Source organism: Aricia agestis, chromosome 13 (genome assembly GCF_905147365.1).
Source record: "Aricia agestis chromosome 13, ilAriAges1.1, whole genome shotgun sequence".
NCBI lineage: Eukaryota > Metazoa > Arthropoda > Insecta > Lepidoptera > Lycaenidae > Aricia > Aricia agestis.
The window spans coordinates 8,855,513-8,877,946 of record NC_056418.1 but is presented as its reverse complement, the minus strand read 5'-3'; the positions used below and the strand labels follow the sequence as shown (position 1 = coordinate 8,877,946).

The window sequence follows — 22,434 nt, the reverse complement described above, 5'->3', positions numbered from 1 at the left end:
TCAAGTTAATTGGTGGATAGCCTTATCAGGAAGTGGTGAAGCAGGCCCTTAGACAGTTCAGAGTGGTAGGTATTCCAAACGCCTACTTTTATAGAGATAAGTAAAAAGTGATATCAGACTGGTTTAAAACCATAAAGTCAATATTAATGTCACAATGTGCTATTTAAATATCCATTCCAAGGTACAATATAAACAAACCCCGAGTTAAAGATAACATAATGTTTATTATTATAAAATTATCATATTTTGTCCACACAAAGTATGCTTTAAATAAATACTGTCGTTTTAGTTTTGAAATGAATTTGTAGGTATTTATTGCAGATACACTTAGCAAACATAGGTTGGGTTGCTCCAGAGGCGTGGTTAAAGTTAAAGTTATGGTCAAAGTTATGGTTATAGTTTAGGCTAATTTAACTTTAACCTTAACTTTGACCACAGAATTTGACAGAAGACGTTGCTGGTCCGACAAGGCTTTATAAAAACGTGGGCGGAGGCTGCTGGTACAGGAGAACTGTCAAAAATGGTGTTTTTGTATGATGACAGCGTTAGTTCCTTTTTTCGCCACGTGCATTTGTGCACGTGCAAAGCCTTGTCGAGCTCTATGGTTATGGTTAAATATATCGTCTTGATGGCGTCCATTTTTAACTTTAACCAAAGCTTTGACATTTTGCATTGTAGTTAAAGTTTAAGTTATAGTTAAAGTTACAGTTATAAGTAAGTTGGTGCAACTCACCCATAATATTGTTTCAATCCAGTGCTGTATAACTATTGAAATGTAAACGGGCATTGGAATGCACTGGAATGCAATTTTGCAAAAACGTGCTGGATTGGATGATGAATCACTGGATTGGAATAATGTAACCCCGCCATAAACAAGTTTGGATCAACCCACACGTACGACAACCACACTACATCGCAACGACAAAATGTCGTCGAGCTGTGGTTACTTGTGAATGGTGTCGCTGCAGCTTTTTGTAGTTGTTGCGATGGGGTGCGATGTGGTTACGTAAGTTAAGTGAATGAAACGGAGGGGGGGAAGAGCGCGGGCGGTATGCGCGCACTGTCGTTGCATCGACGCAACGTTGTGGTTGCGATGTGGTCGATATCTGACAAGTGGTCGACAACGACTACAAAATGTGGTACGTGTGAATGGTCCAGTTCATTTACAAATTAAAATACGATATATATGCCCGACCACGTTGTGTGGTTGTGGTACGTGTGGGTTGGCCCTTCAGGGAATCAGCGATTATTTAAAAATAGTTAAAATGCATTTGTTTTGATTAAAAAATGAAAAAACGTCTAAAACATGATAATTTTCGCACTATTACTCTATGCACTATTACTTTGAAGCAGTGAAGTAATCTTATTGATTGGAGTGGACAGTTATGTTAAAACATTATATTTATAGAATCTCAAAATTCTTATAAAATGTGTTAGTAGATAGGTACATGAAGAATAAAAATGTTGATTATGTTCATTTAATACATTATGAAGTATTTTAATCTGTCACAAGAATGGTTGCAGTATTTTATTGTTATTAACTTTGTACTTTACCTTCGTCAGATACTTTTAAGTAGGTAAATAAACAAATTACAATTTTAAAGAGTTTTTTTAACCAAGTACTGCTTTTAATCTTATATCTTTAAACGAGCAATTCTTGTATATAAATATATAATTGGAATCTCGGAATCGGCTCCAACGATTTTCATGAAATTTAGTTTAAAGGGGATTTCGGGGGCGATAAATCGATCTAGCTAGGAATCATTTTTAGAAAATGTCATTTTATTCATGTTTTGACCGAGCAAATCTCAGTCAAATAAAGCTAGTGATAAATTAATAGGGGTAGCCCATTTGTTTCAAACTATGAAATACCAGGAGCGCATAACATATGAAAAGGTGTTTGCGTTCAATTTTTTCGACCTACTTACTAATTTAATATTTTTGTGTGACTACCCCCAATATTTCGTTTTAATTCTTGTGAATTGACAAATTAATAGGGGTAGCCCATTTGTTTTCAACTAAAAAGTACCAGGAGCGCATAACGAATGAAGAGGTGTTTGCGTTCAATTTTCCGACCTACCCACTAATTTTAATATTTTTCTTGTGACTACCCCCAATATTTCGTTTTAATTCTTGTGAATGACAAATTAATAGGGGTAGCCCGTTTGTTTTAAACTATGTAGTACCAGGAGCGCATAACGTATGAAGAAGTGTTTGCGTTCAGTTTTTTCGACCTACCCACTAATTTTAATATTTTTCTTGTGACTACCCCCAATATTTCGTTTTAATTCTTGTGAATGACAAATTAATAGGGGTAGCCCATTTGTTTTAAACTATGAAGTACCAGAAGCGCATAACGTATGAAGAGGTGTTTGCGTTCCATTTTTTCGACCTACCCACTAATTTTAATATTTTTCTTGTGACTACCCGCAATATTTTGTTTTAATTCTTGTGAATTGACAAATTAATAGGGGTAGAGCATTTCTTTTAAACTAGGAGTGCATAACGTATGAAGAGGTTTGCGTTAAATTTTTTCGACCTACCCACTAATTTTAATATTTTTCTTGTGACTTATACCCCCAATATTTTGTTTTAATTCTTGTGAATGAACAAATTAATAGGACATTTTTGTTTTAAGCTATGAAGTGCCAGGAGCGCATAACATAATAATGAATAATATTATGAAGAGGTGTTTGCGTTAAATTTTTTCGACCTACCCACTAATTCGTTTACATAATATATGTAAGTGGTAACAACAATAACAGAAATAATTTTATTTTATAATTTTATTTTACCAAGTCCCATACATGAAACTAGAACATGATAGTAAGATAAAAGTACATTGCTTAGGTACGCAATACACATATAGACGACTAGATGACGCCCGCAACTCCGTTGCGCCAAGACTCTTTTATCGCGCGGGAACCGTACATTTTTCCGGGATAAAAAGTATCCTATGTCCTTTCCCGGGACTCAAAGTATCTACATGCCAAATTTCAGCTAAATCGGTTCAGGCGTGAAGAGGTAACAGATAAACAGACGGACAGACAGACATACACACTTTCGCATTTATGATATTAAAGTATGGACAACAATAATTAATAAACTTTTAAAATAAAAACACAATAATCAACATGCGAAAAAAATACTTATAGCTTAGCTTATAGTAAGTACATACTACATACATATTACAGTTTTGCATTGTCCTTGTATTACACTTAATATTATTAACTTTTATAACACAACTTAACTAGTAATTACCTATTTATCGGAGTCATGAAAATTACAGCGATTATGCCGTTTTAAATGCAGAATTAAGGATAATAATATATTTTACTCCTTCATACTGTACTACTAAAAAAATGCTGTTCGGCACTGAAACAGTAATGACTCATAGGTGTCTCGAAACAAAAGAAAAACAATTAATAATAATAACAGTAAATGCTTGTCTTGATTTTGATTATTAGCTATCGCTTTTACAGCCCTATTATGAAAGATTATTGCGTAAACAAATTACAGACGTTAAAGTCACAAAACATGTCCTTGTCCAGCGACATAACTATGACACGTGACAGACTGACGAGGAATGTCCGCCATTTTATCGCTATGTTAGTATATCTATTACATATTTCTCATTTTTAAACAATGCACTGACAGCTTAATAATACATTAACATTACATAACAAATTAAAATTTAATACATACAATATTTACTTTCGAATGATATTATTTACATACTTAGTATATTACAGCAATTTTTAATTGCTTCCTAAATATTTCTAGCTTAAATAATAATTGTGTACATACAATAATTAAATGTTTGCAATAATTTGATATTATAAACTTTATAAGAAACTTAAATTATATATAAAAAGCTACATTATGTTTGAAATGACACAACGGTGCCCATTAAACGAGGCCGTGACTTGGTCACTAATTGAATTCTGTTACACATTCGTTAATTTTTAAAATTTTAATGACTAAAGGGGCTTTCCACACGACGTACTTTTTGCGCACTGACACGCGCGTTTCTGATGCGCTCGTCTTCAGCTTCTACGCGTTTTCATCGCGTTTTGGCAGATATAAAGTTTAAAACGTGATGGCTTCCTTTTGTTTGCTGAGCGTTCAACTTGCGTATACAAAACGTCGATTGGAAGGGCCCTAAGGCTCGATTTATATGCGTCCGCGCGAACGAGCGGTTTGCCCGCCACACCACGAAAATGACTAGTGATTGGACAGTACCAGTCATTGGACAAAGCACAGTAACACAAAATTTATCAAGATTTGCCTTAAAAATTGCCTGTTTTTAAAGTAATAGAAAAATTTCAAAGAAAAACAGGTAGTTTTTAAGGAACTATAATAAATAGTGTTTTTGTGCCCTGTCCACAGTCCAATCACTAGTCATGTTCACCCTATGTAATCATTCATTTATAGTCTGTCAAAAAAGTGAAGAAATTAAAAAGTGGCAACATCGTAGTGTCATCCCATTCAAATCAATCTAAAAAAAAGGGATGACACTACGATGTTGCCATTTTTAATTTCTTCACTTTTTTGACAGACTATAAATAGCAGCGCGACCCCGCATAAAATCGAGAAATACTGCTTACGACGCTCATTTTACCGTAAGTAATTAAAAAAAACAGTACCTGGATGACTGAGCTTTGCTCGGTATAGCAAACACTCATTGACTGACTCATGTGTGTATTAAAGATATAAGATAAGATAGAGACATACATGATACTAATTGTAATTTTATGTTTCTCTTCACTTATTTAGTGACTTTTGTCGACACCGCTATAAATTGAGTACGTCCTTCATAGCTTCAACCGGCGAAACAAACTTAGTCGAGCCGATCATGACCACGTTGTCTATGCCACTGGTTATGACTGTACGATGGATCCTCTTGCACTCCTCAGCGGTGATGCCTCCGACGACAAATAATATTATAGTTTGGTTGTCCAGCGGTCGCTTCGTGTTTTTCTTCTTGCTCGTTAGAATGCTGCAATCGAAAGAAAATGTCATAGCTTATTGAAAATTCGTCCAATGAAAATTATTTATAAGTATTTATTGTTGAAATTAAAGCTTTATCACATTATAGGTAAGTCATATTTCATGTTGGTGGCAAAAACTAATTCTGGGCCCCAATACTGGGACATTATATTTCTTTCACTTTTACTCTTAAAGGTAGAAAATCCTTAGATGGATGGCGACCGACAAAAGTAAAAAAAAGCCACATTCTGACCTAGGCTATGGTTTCATTTTCAACCGACATTCCGACCGCTTGTAGCGTAAAAGCTAGTGGCATAGAGTAAAATGAAACCTATCCTACTATCCTACTAATATTATAAAGGCGAAAGTTTGTTTGGATGTATGGATGTTTGTTACTCTGTCACGCAAAACTACTGAACGGATTTTAATGACACTTTACAATAATATAGCTTATGCATCAGAATAACACATAGGCTACAATTTTAACCGACTTCCAAAAATGGGGGAGATGTTATGTTCGTTTTCTTATGGTCAACGATTACTCCGCCATTTGTTAACCGATTTTCAAAATTATTCTTTTGGTATATAGGGTATTATCCCAATTTGGTATTATATTCACAAAAGTATTATCCCAATTTGGTATTATATTCACAAAAGTGGTGATCCATAAGTAATCGAGGGAACTCCTCAAAATTTATAGGGAAACATGCGGTGACTTCGGTTTTGTGAGAAGTGTTCTAAGCATATGCTACCAACAAGTAAGATTTTGCACCGAGGTATACCTGGTATACCGTGGTTCGGAAGGTGCTGAGAGTTCTCCTGATGTATTTTATAGATACACGTTTGGGAGTTTCATCGTTGTTTTAAGAACGGAAAGCATATGCTACTATGCAAATTATATTCATCATCATTATCATCATCATCATCACTACTATATTATACCATGCATCGTCCCATGGTTATGATTTATGAGCCTACAATGACCCTGTTATTGGTACTTTTCATAGTCTTTTAGATCGAGACTCGAGTTTGTCAAGCGATAATAAAAAAAAAAATCTATACCTACCTAATATTATAAACCTGAAGAGTATGTTTGCTTAAACGCGTTAATCTCAGGAACTACAGGCCCGATATAAAAACTTATTTCAGTGTTAGATAGATCATATTTTATCGAGTAAGCCTATAGGCTATAATCTATATATTATCACGCTAAGTCTAATACCATAGTAAAAGGAGGGGAAGTAAGTTATCTTCATACAAAGGCACCGCGCGCGGCTTGTATGTGTGCGCCATAGTATCAATGCGTCGCCACGAACGGCACACAACAGAATCTCGGCCAGTTTTAGAGGCTGGTATCGCCGAGATTTTGTTGTGTGCCGTTTTTTCTGAGTTTCTTCGGTCGTATTAGCATAGTAAAAGGAGGTGCCTTTTACTATGCTAATACAACCCAAGAAACTCAGAAAAATGTGGGAAAAACGGGGGAAATATTAGAAATTACGAACTACTGGAACAATTGTTATGGCAATATTTGGCACAGATATACATATAGTAGAGCAATTAAATGGAGTAGGGACATACTTAAGCAATTTTTAATGGGAAAATGTATGGTTTCCGTAAAATTCCTAATTTACGCGGGCGAAGCCGCGCGGGACATCTAGTAGCCTATAAAATTATGTAATTAAGGGCCTGTTTCACCACTTCCTGATAAGGCTATCCACCAATTAACTTAACAGATCAAGTATGGAGAATCTGTCAAAAAAGTTATGACTAGCCTACATAGCTGGGCATTAACTCGTTAATCCGTTAATCGTTAATTAACGAAGTTAACATTTTGATTAACGGATTAACTTTTAAGTTAACTTTTTAAAATGTTAACGGACTCGTTAACTTCCGTTAATATGCAGAAGTCCGTTAATCGTTAATCCAATGCATTGAGGTACTATAGACTGGAGAGAGCCTTATATCGGTGTACAAGCGTCAAAAGCGTGTAATGTTATGTCCTACTTACTAGGACATAACAAAGGAGTCGGTCTGCATATTTCATGTAATAAAAGTGTTAATAAAGGTTTTTAGTGAACATTTAATGCTAGATATTGTTGAGTTTTGTGGTTCCGCTAAATAATAAACCATAAGAATGGTCAAAGAATGCCTCAAACACGTGGATTTAACATTAAATACGTAAGTTTTTAACAACGATTTTTGGGCTTTTCAATCGGTATTTTTGTAAGCTAAAAAGATAATTTATAAGTTTATTAATCCCTTATTCGTGCTATATAAAGCATTAGTGCTAAAAATTTCACATCAATTAATAATTTGGCTATAAAAATTGCATAGCTTTCTACGTGTGTTTACGGATTCTCATCACTTGAACTATAGTTAATCGATATCATGAACTAATTGACTTTCTTTCCTGTATCATAATGTGCTTCGAAATAATCGACAAATATAAATATTCAAGAAAATAAACGCACACTACTTGTATAAAAAAAAAGCACAAAATGGCCACGCGATGACGGGCTAAGACTACTTCTATACTATAATACTTTATCTATGATCCAATGCCTACTATTTACCGCACGGCACCGCGGCGCGGCGCGAAAACAGGTTCAGACAGTTAGTATGAAACGACAAGTGCCGGGCGGACGGGCAGCGTGGCGCCGCGGCACGGCAACAGCGAGTGAAACAAAAACAATGCTAGATACATTTTCAAGCGTGTGCGAGCAGTGTTGCCAACTTAGTGGAATTTCCACTAGAGGTTTAGACGTACCTTTCGGCGGGAAAATTTTGGTTTTAGTGGCTAGTGGATTTCTTAGTGGATTAGATTATTTAAGTTAGTTATGTTTCCAACCCTTGAAGACGCACACTGGAAACTTAATTATATTATTACTAGCTGTTGCCCGCGACTTCGTCCGCGTGGACTTCAGTTTATAGCGCGCGATGTCAACAAAATTGGTGTCAAAAGCTTTTATAAAAAAACCCTGGTACCCCTTAAATCAATACAGCTGTGCAGTGTGCACACAATAAGTATTTCATTTTTTTATATTAAACTTTATATTTTATGCCAAATTTTAAAGCTTATTTAGCCCTCCAATTACACAACTTTACCCATAAACTATTTATCATTGATAGATTTAAGGTTACGTCACTGCACAGATAAAGTACTGACTTATTTAATACCGTAGAATAGATATAACAATCGAAAAAAATCGAAACTTAAATGTAAGATGATACCACGTCTTATAGAAAGACTTTTGAGCAAGCGTCAGCGCGATGTAGAAGACGCACGGCGCCATATATTATGAACTGTTGGAACTAACTTAATTTGAATAAATTTACGCATTTTCACCCCCTTACAACCCTTTTTTCCAGTAAAAAAGTAGCCTATGTCCTTTCTCAGGCTTTAGACTATCTGTATACAAAATTTCATTACAATCGGTTCGGTAGTTTTGGCATTTGGCGTGAAAGCGAGACTGACAGACAGACAGACAGACATACAGAGATACTTTTGGCGTTTGGCGTGAAAGCGAGACTGACAGACAGACAGACAGACAGAGATACTTTCGCATTTATAATGTTAGTATAGATTATGTGCACACTGCACAGCTGTTTTTGGGTATTTTGATTAATTAAGGGCCGCGCTACACCGGAATGGCAGCGGCGAGGCGAGCACTTTCAGCGCTGCCATTCCGGTGTAGCGCGGCCCTAAGAGGGGTACCACTTACCAGGGTTTTAAAAAGTTTTTAAATTTGACACACATTTTGTTGACACCGCGCGCTATAAACTAAAGTCCACGCGGACGAAGTCGCGGGCAACAGCTAGTGTTACAATAAAGTAAAAAATAAAACGCCATCTGTTGAATCGTATTAGAACTAAAATGTTCATTACATCGATATATTTCCGGATTTTTTATAATATTATACATAAAATATGTTTAAGATTTTTGAAATTTTATTTTAATACACATCCAAGACCCAGGAACATTGAAAACTTTTTGTTCCGCCTGCGGGACTCGAACCCAGGACCCCCGGGATGAGCGCTGGCCACGCGCAATGCGAATTCATTTTCATCGATATTTTCATGGAAATAAGATATTTTCCCACATCAAAATGTAGCCTATGTCCTTTCTCAGACTCTAGAATAACTGTACTTATACAAAATTTCATTGCAATCGGTTCAGTAGTTTTGGCGTGAAAGCAAGACAGACAGACAGACAGACAGACAGACAGACAGAGATACTTTCGCATTTATAATATTAGTATGGATTATTATAATATTATTAAACATCATATTCTAACGTATTAAAAACTATAAACAAAAACATACTAACTAATAAGTATGATTAGTTCTATGTTACAATAAAGTAAAAAATAAAACGCCATCTGTTGAATCGTATTAGAACTAAAATGTTCATTCCATCGATATATTTCTGGATTTTTTATAATATTATACATAAAATATGTTTAAGATTTTTGAAATTTTATTTTAATACACATCCAAGACCCAGGAAAATTGAAAACTTTTTGTTCCGCCTGCGGGACTCGAACCCAGGACCCCCGGGATGAGCGCTGGCCACGCGCAATGCGAATTCATTTTCATCGAAATTTTCATGGAAATAAGATATTTTCCCACATCAAAATGTAGCCTATGTCCTTTCTCAGACTCTAGAATAACTGTACTTATACAAAATTTCATTGCAATCGGTTCAGTAGTTTTGGCGTGAAAGCAAGACAGACAGACAGACAGACAGACAGACAGACAGACAGAGATACTTTCGCATTTATAATATTAGTATAGATTATCTTTATTCGTTTTGCCGCATTCTAACGCTGATATAGAGCGATTATTTAGCATGATGAATGTTGTCAAGACTTAACAGAGAAACCGGATGAAGTTTGATCGCCTTTCTTTCGTGCAAACTGCAAGGTTAGCACGCGAAAGCAAATGCTGTAATAACAAAATAATACCAAATTACAAAAATTAGAACTAAAGAAATTTATTTTTCACAAACTGAACAAGTAAATGACAATGATTCCTCTAAAGACGCTCATTTTTACTCTTTAGTTAAGTACCTACTTATACACAGGTACATTAGGTAACTAAAGTTTTCCTTTTTGTAGTAACAAAAATAATTATTTCATAATAATAATGACGTTATTTTTGTATTATTTTCAAATTATATTCAGATAGGTTGTTGTTGTCTTTACGTTATTTAGTGGAATTCTGGTGGTTTGAGAGGCCATTTAGGTTTTTGCGGTTTCTGGTGGTTTACGCTGCTAAATTTAGTGGGTTAGTATAAAAATAGTTGGCAACATTAACTATTTGATTAACGGTGCCCAGCTATGCTAGCCTATTAGGCACTTTATCAGAAAGTGGTGAAACAGGCCCTAAGTGTTTTTTTTTTTTGTCGGTCGCGGTTTCAAACGGCAACATTCCCTTGCCTTAACTCACACATATTGCTATGAATTAGAACATGAAACTTACTTAAGCCCACTCCGCAGTAAGTCTTTGATCCCCTCGTTCCGGCATCTCAGGTCGGTCAGGTCTGGCCGGGTGCTGTCCACCACGTCCTCGGTCAACTGCTGCAGCACACCTTTATACTCGTGACCCACGCCACTCTCGCACGGTTTCATCACCGAGCTGTATCTGGAATAGACGTGGAAAGTTAAAAAATTGTACTATTAATAACACGTGGACACAAAGGAAGGTCTTCCAACCGAGCGAGGTAATATACCCAGGCCGAGGCCGCACTTAGGAAACTCCGATAGCGCGATGCAGGATTGTGAGATTACGACACAAAGATTTTACAAAACAAAAAACTGTGTGCGACTTTGTATCTCAGCAATTTGTTTATCGTGCTATACAATTATTATCCTATGTTATTTCAGACAAACACATTTTCCTGAATTTTTAATGATATACCTACATACTACCCTGAAAATATAAATGTACTGCATAAACTTACTTGTGCAATATCTTTCTCATCTGTGACACATCCCTCAGCCTTTCCATAACTCTTTTAGATATCTCATCACACTCCTCAGGAGTAACAATGTACCCGGAGTCATTTGGGAACATGGTCTTGTTGTCCTCAAATATGGCCACCGCTAGCGCGTCTTGTAAACTGTCCTCATGTTCTTTAGTGAACACTACTTCAGTGCCAGTCAATGAGTAGACATGTACTAGTAACGCTAACAGATTTTCAAGTGCTAGGTTCTTTTCCTTCCTTGTTTTTATTAGATGTGTTATCTGTAAAAAGCATAGAATTAGAACGTTAGAAAAGTTGCCATACAATCGTCAGCGCGAAAATGTGTCACCCTCGAAATGAGTGAGCTCACTCATCTGAGAGCAGTGTGCCTTAGGACGCGGTAACAGCCGGACGTGTTTAATTCATTAATTACTGCGTTGTTTTTCGCTACATTTCGCTCCAGAATGCCGTCGTGTGCCTTCCGACAGTGCAGTAACAACACAAGAAATACAAATAAAGCCAAAGGTGTAATATTTCACACGTTATTACTAAGATTTTATTAATATTTAAATTATTGTCTTCTATTTTAAGAGAAAAATCAAAGCGAAGCGTAAAAGTTATTTTGATATCGTTGGTAAAAATATGTTATACATATAATAAATAAATATATATTTATTGTTTTATAAATTACATAATAATAATATTAATGTTTTGAACGGTGAGGTCCCAGTCGGTGTGGCGGCCAGTAGATCCGACATTTTCCGATTTCCTTAGGTTTTATGCTGCTCCACCCTTTGCCTTTAGATGCTGTGACATTGGCTTGGTGGAGAGGGGTCACTCAAGCTGGGTGGAGTTTCTAGTGTGTTAAAGAGATATCGTTCTGTGTCGAATCTACCCGCCATGTGGCTTAGGACTTTATCGTTCCTGTCTTTTATAGCCATTTTTATGTTATAATCTTTTATGTGTTCGGTTGACACCTCCGTGGCTCTTTTTATGAAGCTTGCCACAGCGTCTCCATCAGTGTCAGTGTAATAGACACAGGTGTTAGTGTGCCGAGATATGGCTACAACTGCATGAGGAACGCTGTCATGGATTGCCAGCTTTCGGGACTTGGTCTGTATGATGATCACCGAGAGACTCGTTAATCCCTGAGCTTCATGGATTGTGAGGACGCGAGAGTCCGTTCCCGATCCATAGCCTGTATTAGTGAGGGCTGCTTTCTTCTCTTGTGTGTGGACAAGATACAGGGTATTTAGATCGGTTTTAGGTATTCTCGCTCCTGTATACTTCATTAGCTTTAGGGACCGCACAATTTCCTTCGATGAATAGATGTTATTATAGACCATGCTTAAGGCGTATGCCACATCCATAGGGCTCCTGTGTGTGCAAGACAACCCCTGGGTGATGCTGGTTACCAGGTTTGGACAAGTGTAATTAAGTTTAAAGAGGTTTTCACGCTCTATAAACGGGAGTTCGTTAATATCTCCAATGAGGATGACATCGTTGGCGCCTGTTAACTGATTCGCCATGACGATTGAGCCGAAATGGTTCATGAGGGCCTCGTCAACTATCAACCTTTTGTAGGTTTCTTTTGTCCCATTTACCAGCAAAGAGGCCATGGTACGAACTTTATCTTTAACTTTGTTGCCAGTTCGTAGCGATAGCCTTTGCTTTAGATCCTCGGCTGCTTCGATTGTCGTTGTTATTATAACGTCTGTTTCCTCATTGAAGTTATTAATGATCCAAGTTGTCTTCCCACATCCAGGAACCCCATTGACCCACGAGTAGTTGATAGGTTTCGCGAATATATCCCAGTCCATGCTGGATTCGGGGTCCCCAGATAGGACTTCTGCCATTTCTAGTATCCTTCCAGCATTATTCTGGTACATTCCGCTATTACCACTATTGGATCCTCAGATTTTGTGATAAATTTGAGTGTTCCCGTGCGTTTTGCCTCATCCTCGTCCGGAACCACGAATCCGCAGTCGGCACTTAATGCCGCCATATACTGCCCTGTCATCGCCCCGGCAATTATTGTGGAGGTGACATTGTCGTATATGGCAGCTTTTGCATCCTCGAGTCTCACTTCTAACAGCTTTTGATTTTTCCGCTGATAGGCCTGTATGATCTTGCAGGTCAAGAGCTTTATGGTCTTATTTGCTCTTATTATCGCCTGGAACTCGAGGAAGGCATTTATTATATGATCTTCGGGGTTCTGGGCCAGTCTGAGTTTTGGCGGGAGCACTTGCCCGAGATCAGCCCTATATCTTTTGTTTTTATTTGCCGGTGTTTGTGTAGATGGTTCCCTCAAAAAAGCCTCCATTGCTAAAGCCTGCCGATTTGTTTGTGACGAAGCCTTGATCCGAGAAAGGGTGTTTTTATCCTCGATCATTCTTTCACGATGAAGTACTTTTTTGATGGAGCCCACAAACGCTTTTAATTTGGCCGTTGAGTTTAGAGACTTCCTAATTTCATTTTTATCTCTCTCTTTCTCATCCTCTTTTTTGTTCTCCCGTGATGCTTCACTTGCGGAGGATGAGTTCGCCTTATTGCTGGGTTGGGACGCTGCTGGCTGATCATCACGATTCTTTTTGAGGAAGCTTAGGTCATCCTTTCTGTTCTCGTAGACGAATTTAGTAACGTTAGGTTACTACATTAAGGTCTTGCAGATATTTTTTACTAATTTAAACTGATTCATGAACTTTAAGCATCTAAAACAAAAATGCTTTCAGGAAACAATATAAAATATACAACTTCCTGGAATGTTAATTAAATACAGAAAAAATATGAGACATAATAGTATGAATTACAAATTTTCGCAAGTTGTTCTTGAATTTTGTTTCATTATCCAAATATTGACATTTGGGTAATATTGACAGCATGGAAGGCTTTAAGGGGCCAGGTGCCATTGAAATTCTCAAACATACATACATACATACCTATACTAAAAAATATTTTTTAGTATTATAAATTTTTTATAGTAAATTTTTATGCAGGAATCTGGGTAATTACTATTTTAAACTGAAAAATAACTCAAACTGCAACATGTTAAATATTTTCGTATGAGAAAATGATTTTGGTATTATGTATGTATGAGTTTCTTACGCCGGTTCTTCTCGGCGGGGTAGTTCCCGAACCGGTGGTAGGCCTCATTTAGACACGACGTTCTAAAAGTTAACTTTGTTAACCTATTTGGAAATAAATATTTTTGATTTTGATGAGAATTTCGATGGCACCCGGCCTCTTAAGCTGCTTCTAAAAGTAGAACTAAATGATAATTAAAGTCGCGGAAGGTCCATTTTACATCAAGCCACACGGCCTTATACTATCAGAGAAGTTGAATCTTAGGCATATGGTGGACCTGCTTAATTTGGTCGCGTTATGTTAAACCCATCCGACAGATCACACCTATGACCTAACATTGGATTGACATAATCTGACCAAATCTTTGATCTGCAAAATCACATAGACCCGTCAATTGTTAATGAATAAACTTCTTTGTTTGGTAAGTCATATTTTACACTTTGCACAAGTCGTTTTAAACAGTCTCTTAAAACTTTTATAAATTCCCACTAAATACCCCTCTAACCTGATGTAGAACACTAGTGGAGTCACCGCTAGCCGCGAGACTCTGTACGACTTGTTTCTCTATGCTCATCAGCAGCTCCTGTAGCACTCGTTTCGGAGACTTCAGGGTCTCCACCACACCTAAAGCCTGCTGCAGTATGCCTAAGTGCTTCTCGATTATGTCATAGTTACCTGTAAATGTGATAAGTTTTTTAACATTGATATAATCATTGTCACATGTGAGGTTTGCAGTTCAACATGTTTGTCCAAGCTATTTATGAATTGAAGTGAAATGAGCATGATTGCTAAATGCTATTGAATTTATCAAAACTCGCTTATTATCTCAAAATTAATAATGATAGTTATAGTTAAGTCCGGTCGCGGAGGACGTAGAAAGAAACGTCTCTTTCACGCCGCAAAATATGGATATCACTTACATAATATAGAAACGAGACAGCGCCATACGCGCAATAGGCTACTTGACCTACTTTTTTCTTCATGCTAATCGCTTCTTAATCATTCATTTAACAAAAAAAACTAATATTTTAATATTTTACACAGTAAAAAGTAGAAACCCATAAAAATGTTAATTGAAAAATATACTTACCTTATAGTGACATATCTATGATATAATCATTATTAATAAATAAAAGTATATTATCTATTCATGTTTATAATAATTCTCTATTTGACATCTATTAAATTACTTATTATGATTTTGTTTTTGTATACACATTTTAATTCTGACTTTTTGCTATATATTGAACATTCATTGACATGTTTAATCTTAATATAATTTAATTTGCAATAATATCTCAATGTAATAAAATAAAATAATTATTATGTAATAATAGGTACTTATCATAGTTTTAAGTTTTACTCAGAAATTTTGTTATTAATGTAATATATACTTTGCTTGAAAATTGTTGTTAGTTAACAATCACACAATATATAATTCATTTAAGTAATTGTTCTTTAGTTTAGTAGTTAATAATTTCATGTTGTATTTTGTGGAGTTTTGATTATAAATGCCGTGTCACCTGCACATTAAAAATTTATAATAATTAATATGCTTATTTTAATGATATTTCAATGTATGTATCAGGACACCAAACAGGTGTCCTGATTAAATAAATAATAAATAATTATTAATGGCGCCGAAAACACTGTCCGCCATAGTGTGACGTCATACGTTTTGTATTTTAAACTTTTTTACTGAACATTTTTTTATGTGCTAAATGTACGAGTCTAAAAGTGCCCAATAATTATAAAAGTATTAAATAAGAAATTAGAAATCATTTGTAATGTTGAAAACTTTTGGAGAAAAGTTTTGGCCATTTCATTTCCCGTCTACAATAAATGGAGATAATATATAAAACTGATGTTTTATTTGAATTATTCAAGAAAATATATTTTACAAATCTTTCTAGGCTTATTCTTATTATTTATGTACAAATAAACTTACATATAACGAGCGCGATAAATAAAAGATATTAAATTACGAGTCTGATGACGTCACATCCAAATCGGAAGTACTGCAAGCGTTTTCGTCAGTACAAATCCTATTTTCATAAAATCATATTTTCAAATCGACTTTATCTATCAATCATAAGCTTTTATTTGATGAAAAGGGTACGTACGTGAAATACGGTTTCCTCGGCCAAGTTCTACTAGAAATATGCATTTGTTCAATGAAATTGAATATAGGTCAAGTAGCCTATTAGCGACAAGCCTTTACTTTCTATGTGGTTCACGACTAGACTTTAGTACATTTAAAATTGAAAGGACCAAGAATTTACCTTTAGAAGCAGATACAATTTTCTCCAAGCTCAATGGAGTAACTTTCAACAATGTCTTTGGCCCGGGTGATTTCTGTACATCAATTTTAGACAACTTGTTGTACAGATCAAACATAACCTCTTTTTGTGACTTGTTGATCATGTTGTCAAAGGTTTGTAGACAGGAGTCATCGTTAGCATGGAACAAGCATCCTGGACTTAGTACATCATCAAGATTTGTGTAGCTGTAAAATTAAGATTTTTTTATAGATGAACTTATTACATTCCTTCTATGGAATGTTCAATCGATGAACTATTAACTGCCTCTTGAATCATATTTTAATAAATTTCGTAACATTGCATCACAATCCTTTAAGTCAGCGGTCAGCAACCTTTTGGCAGGCAAGAGCCACAAGGTGGCAAAACAAACTAAAGGCGGGCCGCAAGCCTCATTCTTGTATTAACCCTAGCTCAGTATACCTACACATAATGAAGAGAAATAAGTTTAGTGTTTGTTATAAAATGACACAAACAGCTACGTTCTTAAGAGGCAATTACTACTGGCAATGGCAAATGAAAGACGTTCGCGGGCCGCGTGTTGCCGACCGCTGCTTTAAGTGGTTAATGTATCATGTAAGTTTTAATTTGTTTATTTGTCCGAGTCTTACAATATAACACATAAGTATTTAAGTGCAAACTGTTTTAAATTAGAAGCCCCTGTCTTGCAATAATTATATTCTTTTACATTACATTAGAATACTACTTCTACGAATGTACAACTGTTAAATTTGGTAATATAATTATAGTGACTTACACATTAGCTTCACAGAGTGGCGACATATTGACAGCTACCTCGTTGGAATGACCGGGGAACCTCGGTAGCGCCGCCATCACTTTGTCAAGAATGGACTCCATAGTGTGTGTGGTCACAGCGCACAAGTCAAGAGTTCTGTCAACTATGATGAGCGATGTGGGGTTGGAGCAGGACTGGAAATATAAAAATAAATTCATTTAATAGTAGTGTACAATATTATTTTTTAATTAACAGAGCTGATATCAAATAAAAATAGCACAACTTTTTAGGGAATGTACTATCCAGCCAACATAACAACTTGCATTAAGTTGACATAATCCGACCAAATGATGTAGGTACGTCATCTGCCTATGAATATACTTAACTAACTAACCTTTCTTCTGTTTATAGAAACTGGTGAATTCTCTAGCACTCCTGCAACTAGTCCACTGAACTGCCCCATGTAGTAAATATCTTCTTTCAAATTCATCATAGCTAACATGCTGTTTAAGCAACTCGCTAGCCTCCTCACTGATGACCTCTCTTCCGTAGACAATGAGTATAAATCCGTAGGTGCTGTCTCTGAAGTCAGTTTTCCATCAAACACTGGATATAATTTGTGATAAGGTGGTGTGAGAAATATCACATTTGTGGGTGATATTGTGAACAGTGGAACATGTATTACTTCCACAGCACATTGCTGTAAATAAAAAATATGCTATTATTAGTCAAAGAAGATGTGGCGGTGCCCACAATTCGGCTAACAATCCTGCATCGCGCTATCGAAGTTTCGGAGAACGGCAAGATATATACAATGTCTGAAATGACGTCAGTGGGCTTCGGCCTGACCGAGCATGCTATATCGCTCGGTCAGAAGATCTTCCTTCTCGGCCGCCACTAACTACGTTAAAAAGTGGACAACATGATTTCAGACAATTCATCTCAATTTATTGTAAGAAAAATCAATCATATTATTTTATCTAAAATGTTTATATAAATACTCTATCGAATTAAAAACATAGTCATGTATGAGACAACCAAAACTTAAAGGTTTTCACAATTTCACTACCTTTGAATTGTTGTATAGCTTAGCAGTAGGTATAAATAAAGAGTTAAAAAGAGCCCTATGCAATTAATAATTTAACAATGTACTATCAGAGAAAGTTGATTCATAGGCAGATGGTGTACCTACGTATTATGGTTGTGTTATGTCAAATACATCCGATAGCTCACAGCTAACATTGAATTGACACAATCCAAACAAATGATGTTGGTCTGTCATGTACGGATCAATTTCTTCAATATTCCAAACCAACCTTTTTTCCAATCCATTCAATAAGCATGGATTCCAATTGCTTTGTAGCTTCAGCTGGTGCTCTCCCAGAAGATATAACATCCGTTACATCCTTCCCATCATTTAGCTCCAAATAAACTACATCCAGGCTAACCGTTGAAATTAGAATACAGTGGGTAAAATCACTGTTCTTTATTATATCATTAATTGTTCTTAGCTGGGTGCTAGTTGCTTGTGTTATAAAGACTGCTTTGCGATGATTGCTTGTTGAGCTCTGAAATTAATACGAAAAAATATATTTAACGGCTACCCAAACATGATCTGTTTTAAAACAACCAAGTGTATTTGTTAATAAATTATGCAAAATCTTAATCCAGAAACAAGTTTTAAGTACTGCAGGCAGCAGGATATCTTTCAGCTTTACACTGCTTTAGTATAAAGCCTAAATTATAGACACTAATAAAACAATATTTGCGTGCACTTTTTCCACTATATTTAAATATAGTGGAAAAAGTGCACGCAAATATTGTTTTATTAGTGTTCAACATGCATTTCCACCAAGAACCAACGGTACAATCAATTACATAAATTATAGACAGTTTAAGGTACTACATGGAAAAAAAGATGCTCAAAGCTGCTAAGGAAACCATGCCATTTTGTTCACATATGGTTGTCATCACCCAAATTCCCTTCGCCGGTCAGGCACAACAAAATTCCTGGACATTTGGCCGAAATGTGTTTATTTCTCCGGTCACCTCTTAAACAGTATTACGATAACATCTTGCCAATTTTTGCTTTTCCAACAAGAATTTGTAAAAATTTGACTAACTCAAGTCCGTGCAAGAAACCGTGTGTATGCTTAGCGAGTTTTTATCTTTCGTTTATTGCTGCATGACTTAGAAGTTAAATTTCTCTCATCAAAATTGTTTGGATTTTACCCGGATTTAAAAAAAACCGGCCGGACGCACCCCGGACACCCTTCAAACTAGGATAAATCCGGGGAAATCCGGACGGATGGCAACCCTATGTTCACATAGAAAATGATCATGTAAAGCCATATAAAGCTAAAAGCTGTTTTGAGACTGCTATGTATATGATGGCATCGAGTTCAAGAACAGAGAACTATGCTTACTTCAAAAGGAGACAAACTCTTCACGGCAACAGCTCCGCCAGACAGAAGATTGAACAAACCACCATCCCAATGTAAACATTCTGCTGACGGATCGTCAAGAAACACCACAGCACCAATTATACGGTTGTATACCTCAGTCCAGCACTCCTTCGTGAACTCTTTTATTGATGCCATTATGCACAAGTTAATTTGGGCGATCAAATTAAATTACTCAGAGGCATAAACAAACATTGAGGTTTGTATTTTGAAAACTTCTAGTAAGAGGAATGTCTAAAATGTAATTAATATTCTGTTATATTCAATGTAATTTCTGTTATAAGTATTATAGAAAAGTTTCTAGCTTTAAGAACCTTAAAATAAAACGTTTTAATAAATTTACTGATGTTCACGCTTTTTTAATTTTTTCTTTCTTCTTGCAGGCATGTCACTAATCACTTGTCAAAAACTCAAAACCCAAATGTCAAATGTGTCAAAATATTATGTCGTCAGTGTCAAACTGTAGGTACCTACGTGACATTATCTTTTTATCCAAACGCAGCCGCTCAGAGCAATGGCTACAGCCCTATCAGACATCAGTTTTGCTGGACACGCGTTTTACTCACTTGCACTCATTGACATTCTCGCACTATTGTGAAGCTCATCGATCTCCTATCGTTTCGTCTCCGATCGTTTGATACCATATTGTTTTAGGTGAAAGACTCAACTCTCAACTTGAGTCACTCAAGGAATTTCAAAAGTCTGAAGTCTGAACTTTTTACAATCGGTGTAGTGTTTTAGAGCCGGTAGATGGTCCAACAAAATATATCGATAACAAAATTTTAAACAGCTATTTTTAAATGAATCTAATTAAAATAATGAAAAGAATATTGATTTTAGTAATTTTATTATCTTACAATACAGAAATTCTAATAACACTTTGATGTTCTAGATCTAGATTGATTGATTTAGTGATCATCTTCATAGCCATTGGGCAAAGCATTAACATGGGGGTTGTGGAAGAGGGACTTCTGGCCATCACCCCATGGGAAGCGCTGAAAAGAAACAAGACATGTGTGTTATTATTACTGAAAATTACAATAGTACTCACCACATAACCTCATTTTAGGTAACTAGATAATTCAAACTAAAAATATTTTTTAAATATAGACCTAAATGTATAAAGACAGACTAACATGTAACTAATACAAATATGATAAAGACTCTCAAAATATCTTCAACATACTTTAATAATATAGTGTCAACTGACATCTAAAATAATAATCTTGTATAATTATTAATTATCCAAGCGGTGAAAATTGTATAGGTATGAAAAAGGAAGCCCCAGTTCATGTGACTGTGTGACGGAATTAATGTTGTTTTTGCCTCAATGCAAAATATTCACTGACAGATTTTAACTACATTGTAAAAAACCAGATTGATGTTAATTTGTAATCTATTAAGTTCTAATGTTTTCTTAAAGGTTTTACTTCTAATTGTGTGTAAACTGTAAACATCTTTACTATTAATTATTACTAATAATAGTGCTTTTTCTTGATTTAAGCAATATTTTTCTCCCTTATAGTTAATATAAGGTGTTTACTAGGAATTAAATTAGTACCCTTATTCATTCATTGTTTGTTATAACCGCTAGATTGCAAACATGTAAATCATGTATGTAGGTTTCAAGTTTCAACCATATATTTTACTAGAAAAATTGAATGTTTTTCAGTATTTGTAGTAAATATGGTCATTATTGAATTATAAACTTAATACAAACAACCAGAATAAAAAAATAATAGGTACTTATTTTAATCTAAAATACTCTTCACACAGAGTAAAATATTCCTAATCAGCTCTGATAACAAATACAGTGTAAACTCTATATAACGACACTGAAGGGACCGTGCATTTTATGACGTTATATAGAGTTGTCGTTAAATGGAGAGAAGAAAAAAATCAATACTTTTTTGTCAATATACAGTGATTTTCTTTTACTAACCGTATTTACAGTTTGAAAGTTTATGTATAACTGAGAATATGATAACGAATAGATCGTATAGTAATGCTGACGTTTTTGAGAGTGGGTGTAATGCTATGTAGAGTGTACCATTGTATGGTAGACAAGCTAATCCAACCAAAGTCAATTGATTTCGACGCTTTAGAGAGTTTGTCGTTAAATAGAGTGATGTTACATGGAGTTTACACTGTATTAGACAAAAAAAAGTAAGTAGTTGTTTTGTAACTAAATGGAACTAACTACATATTTGATAACACTAATAATAGTTGAATTTGTATGGCTATATACGAGAGTGTGACAATGATAATCTCACCTTTGTCCTGATTCTCAAGTGCTCATAGGGAATGAATTCTGGGCGCGTGTGGCCTTCCTCTTGATGAGCCAGGTAGGCATTCAACATGCCAAGGACAATAGCGGGGAAACCCACAAAGAAAGACATGTTTCTCCACATTTTCGAGCCACCTAAACAGAAACATCAGGACATTATTGATAAAAACTACTAGGTTATGGTTACATAATTTTTCAAATATTCTCGTATTTACCTCCATGGCCACCGGCAGTGGCAGCATGAGACGCTAAGCGCGTCTGAGCCTTGAAATGTTGCATTGCAGCCCTCTGCAAGATCGAAGCCATTTTTGCGAATCAAGGATACCTATTCAATTTTATTTTCCAACTCCGAATCGATTGTATAGTGACAATTGACATTTATAGCAATAATGTCAAAACTCAAATTTGTCTATGAAATGTCAAACTTGAATTTTTTTACTTTACTTTTTATGTAGCAATAGACATAGGGTGAACATGATTAATGATTGGACAGTACTAGTCATTGGACAGAGCACAAAAACAAAATTACACGTTCTATTACTTTATAAACAGGCAGTTTTTAAGGCAACCAAAAGTGGGGTTCGAACATTTTT

The 22,434-nt window shown here is 35.6% G+C and overlaps 2 protein-coding genes and 1 long non-coding RNA gene across 3 annotated transcripts; all 3 read right to left on the bottom strand.

Annotated features, from left to right (window-relative positions):
• Positions 1-313: 313 nt before the first annotated feature.
• On the bottom strand, positions 314-22,357 carry LOC121733046. Its single transcript, XR_006036482.1, has 3 exons — positions 22,305-22,357; positions 4,642-4,646; positions 314-326 (listed from the first exon to the last, which is right to left on the bottom strand). It is a non-coding gene; the product is annotated as an uncharacterized LOC121733046 (long non-coding RNA).
• Positions 4,712-19,861, bottom strand: LOC121733033 (sec1 family domain-containing protein 2-like). Its single transcript, XM_042123117.1, has 9 exons — positions 19,519-19,861; positions 18,409-18,660; positions 17,487-17,792; positions 17,114-17,286; positions 16,321-16,544; positions 14,544-14,713; positions 10,952-11,235; positions 10,471-10,632; positions 4,712-4,999 (listed from the first exon to the last, which is right to left on the bottom strand). Exons 1-9 carry the CDS (start codon positions 19,690-19,692, stop codon positions 4,795-4,797), a joined length of 1,950 nt encoding a protein of 649 aa, XP_041979051.1. The 5' UTR covers positions 19,693-19,861; the 3' UTR covers positions 4,712-4,794.
• On the bottom strand, positions 20,386-22,227 carry LOC121733043 (cytochrome c oxidase subunit 6A, mitochondrial). The gene is made up of 3 exons (XM_042123134.1): positions 22,057-22,227; positions 21,828-21,976; positions 20,386-20,549 (listed from the first exon to the last, which is right to left on the bottom strand). The coding sequence occupies exons 1-3, from the start codon at positions 22,145-22,147 to the stop codon at positions 20,463-20,465; spliced, it is 327 nt and encodes a 108-aa protein (XP_041979068.1). The 5' UTR covers positions 22,148-22,227; the 3' UTR covers positions 20,386-20,462.
• Positions 22,358-22,434: the final 77 nt, after the last annotated feature.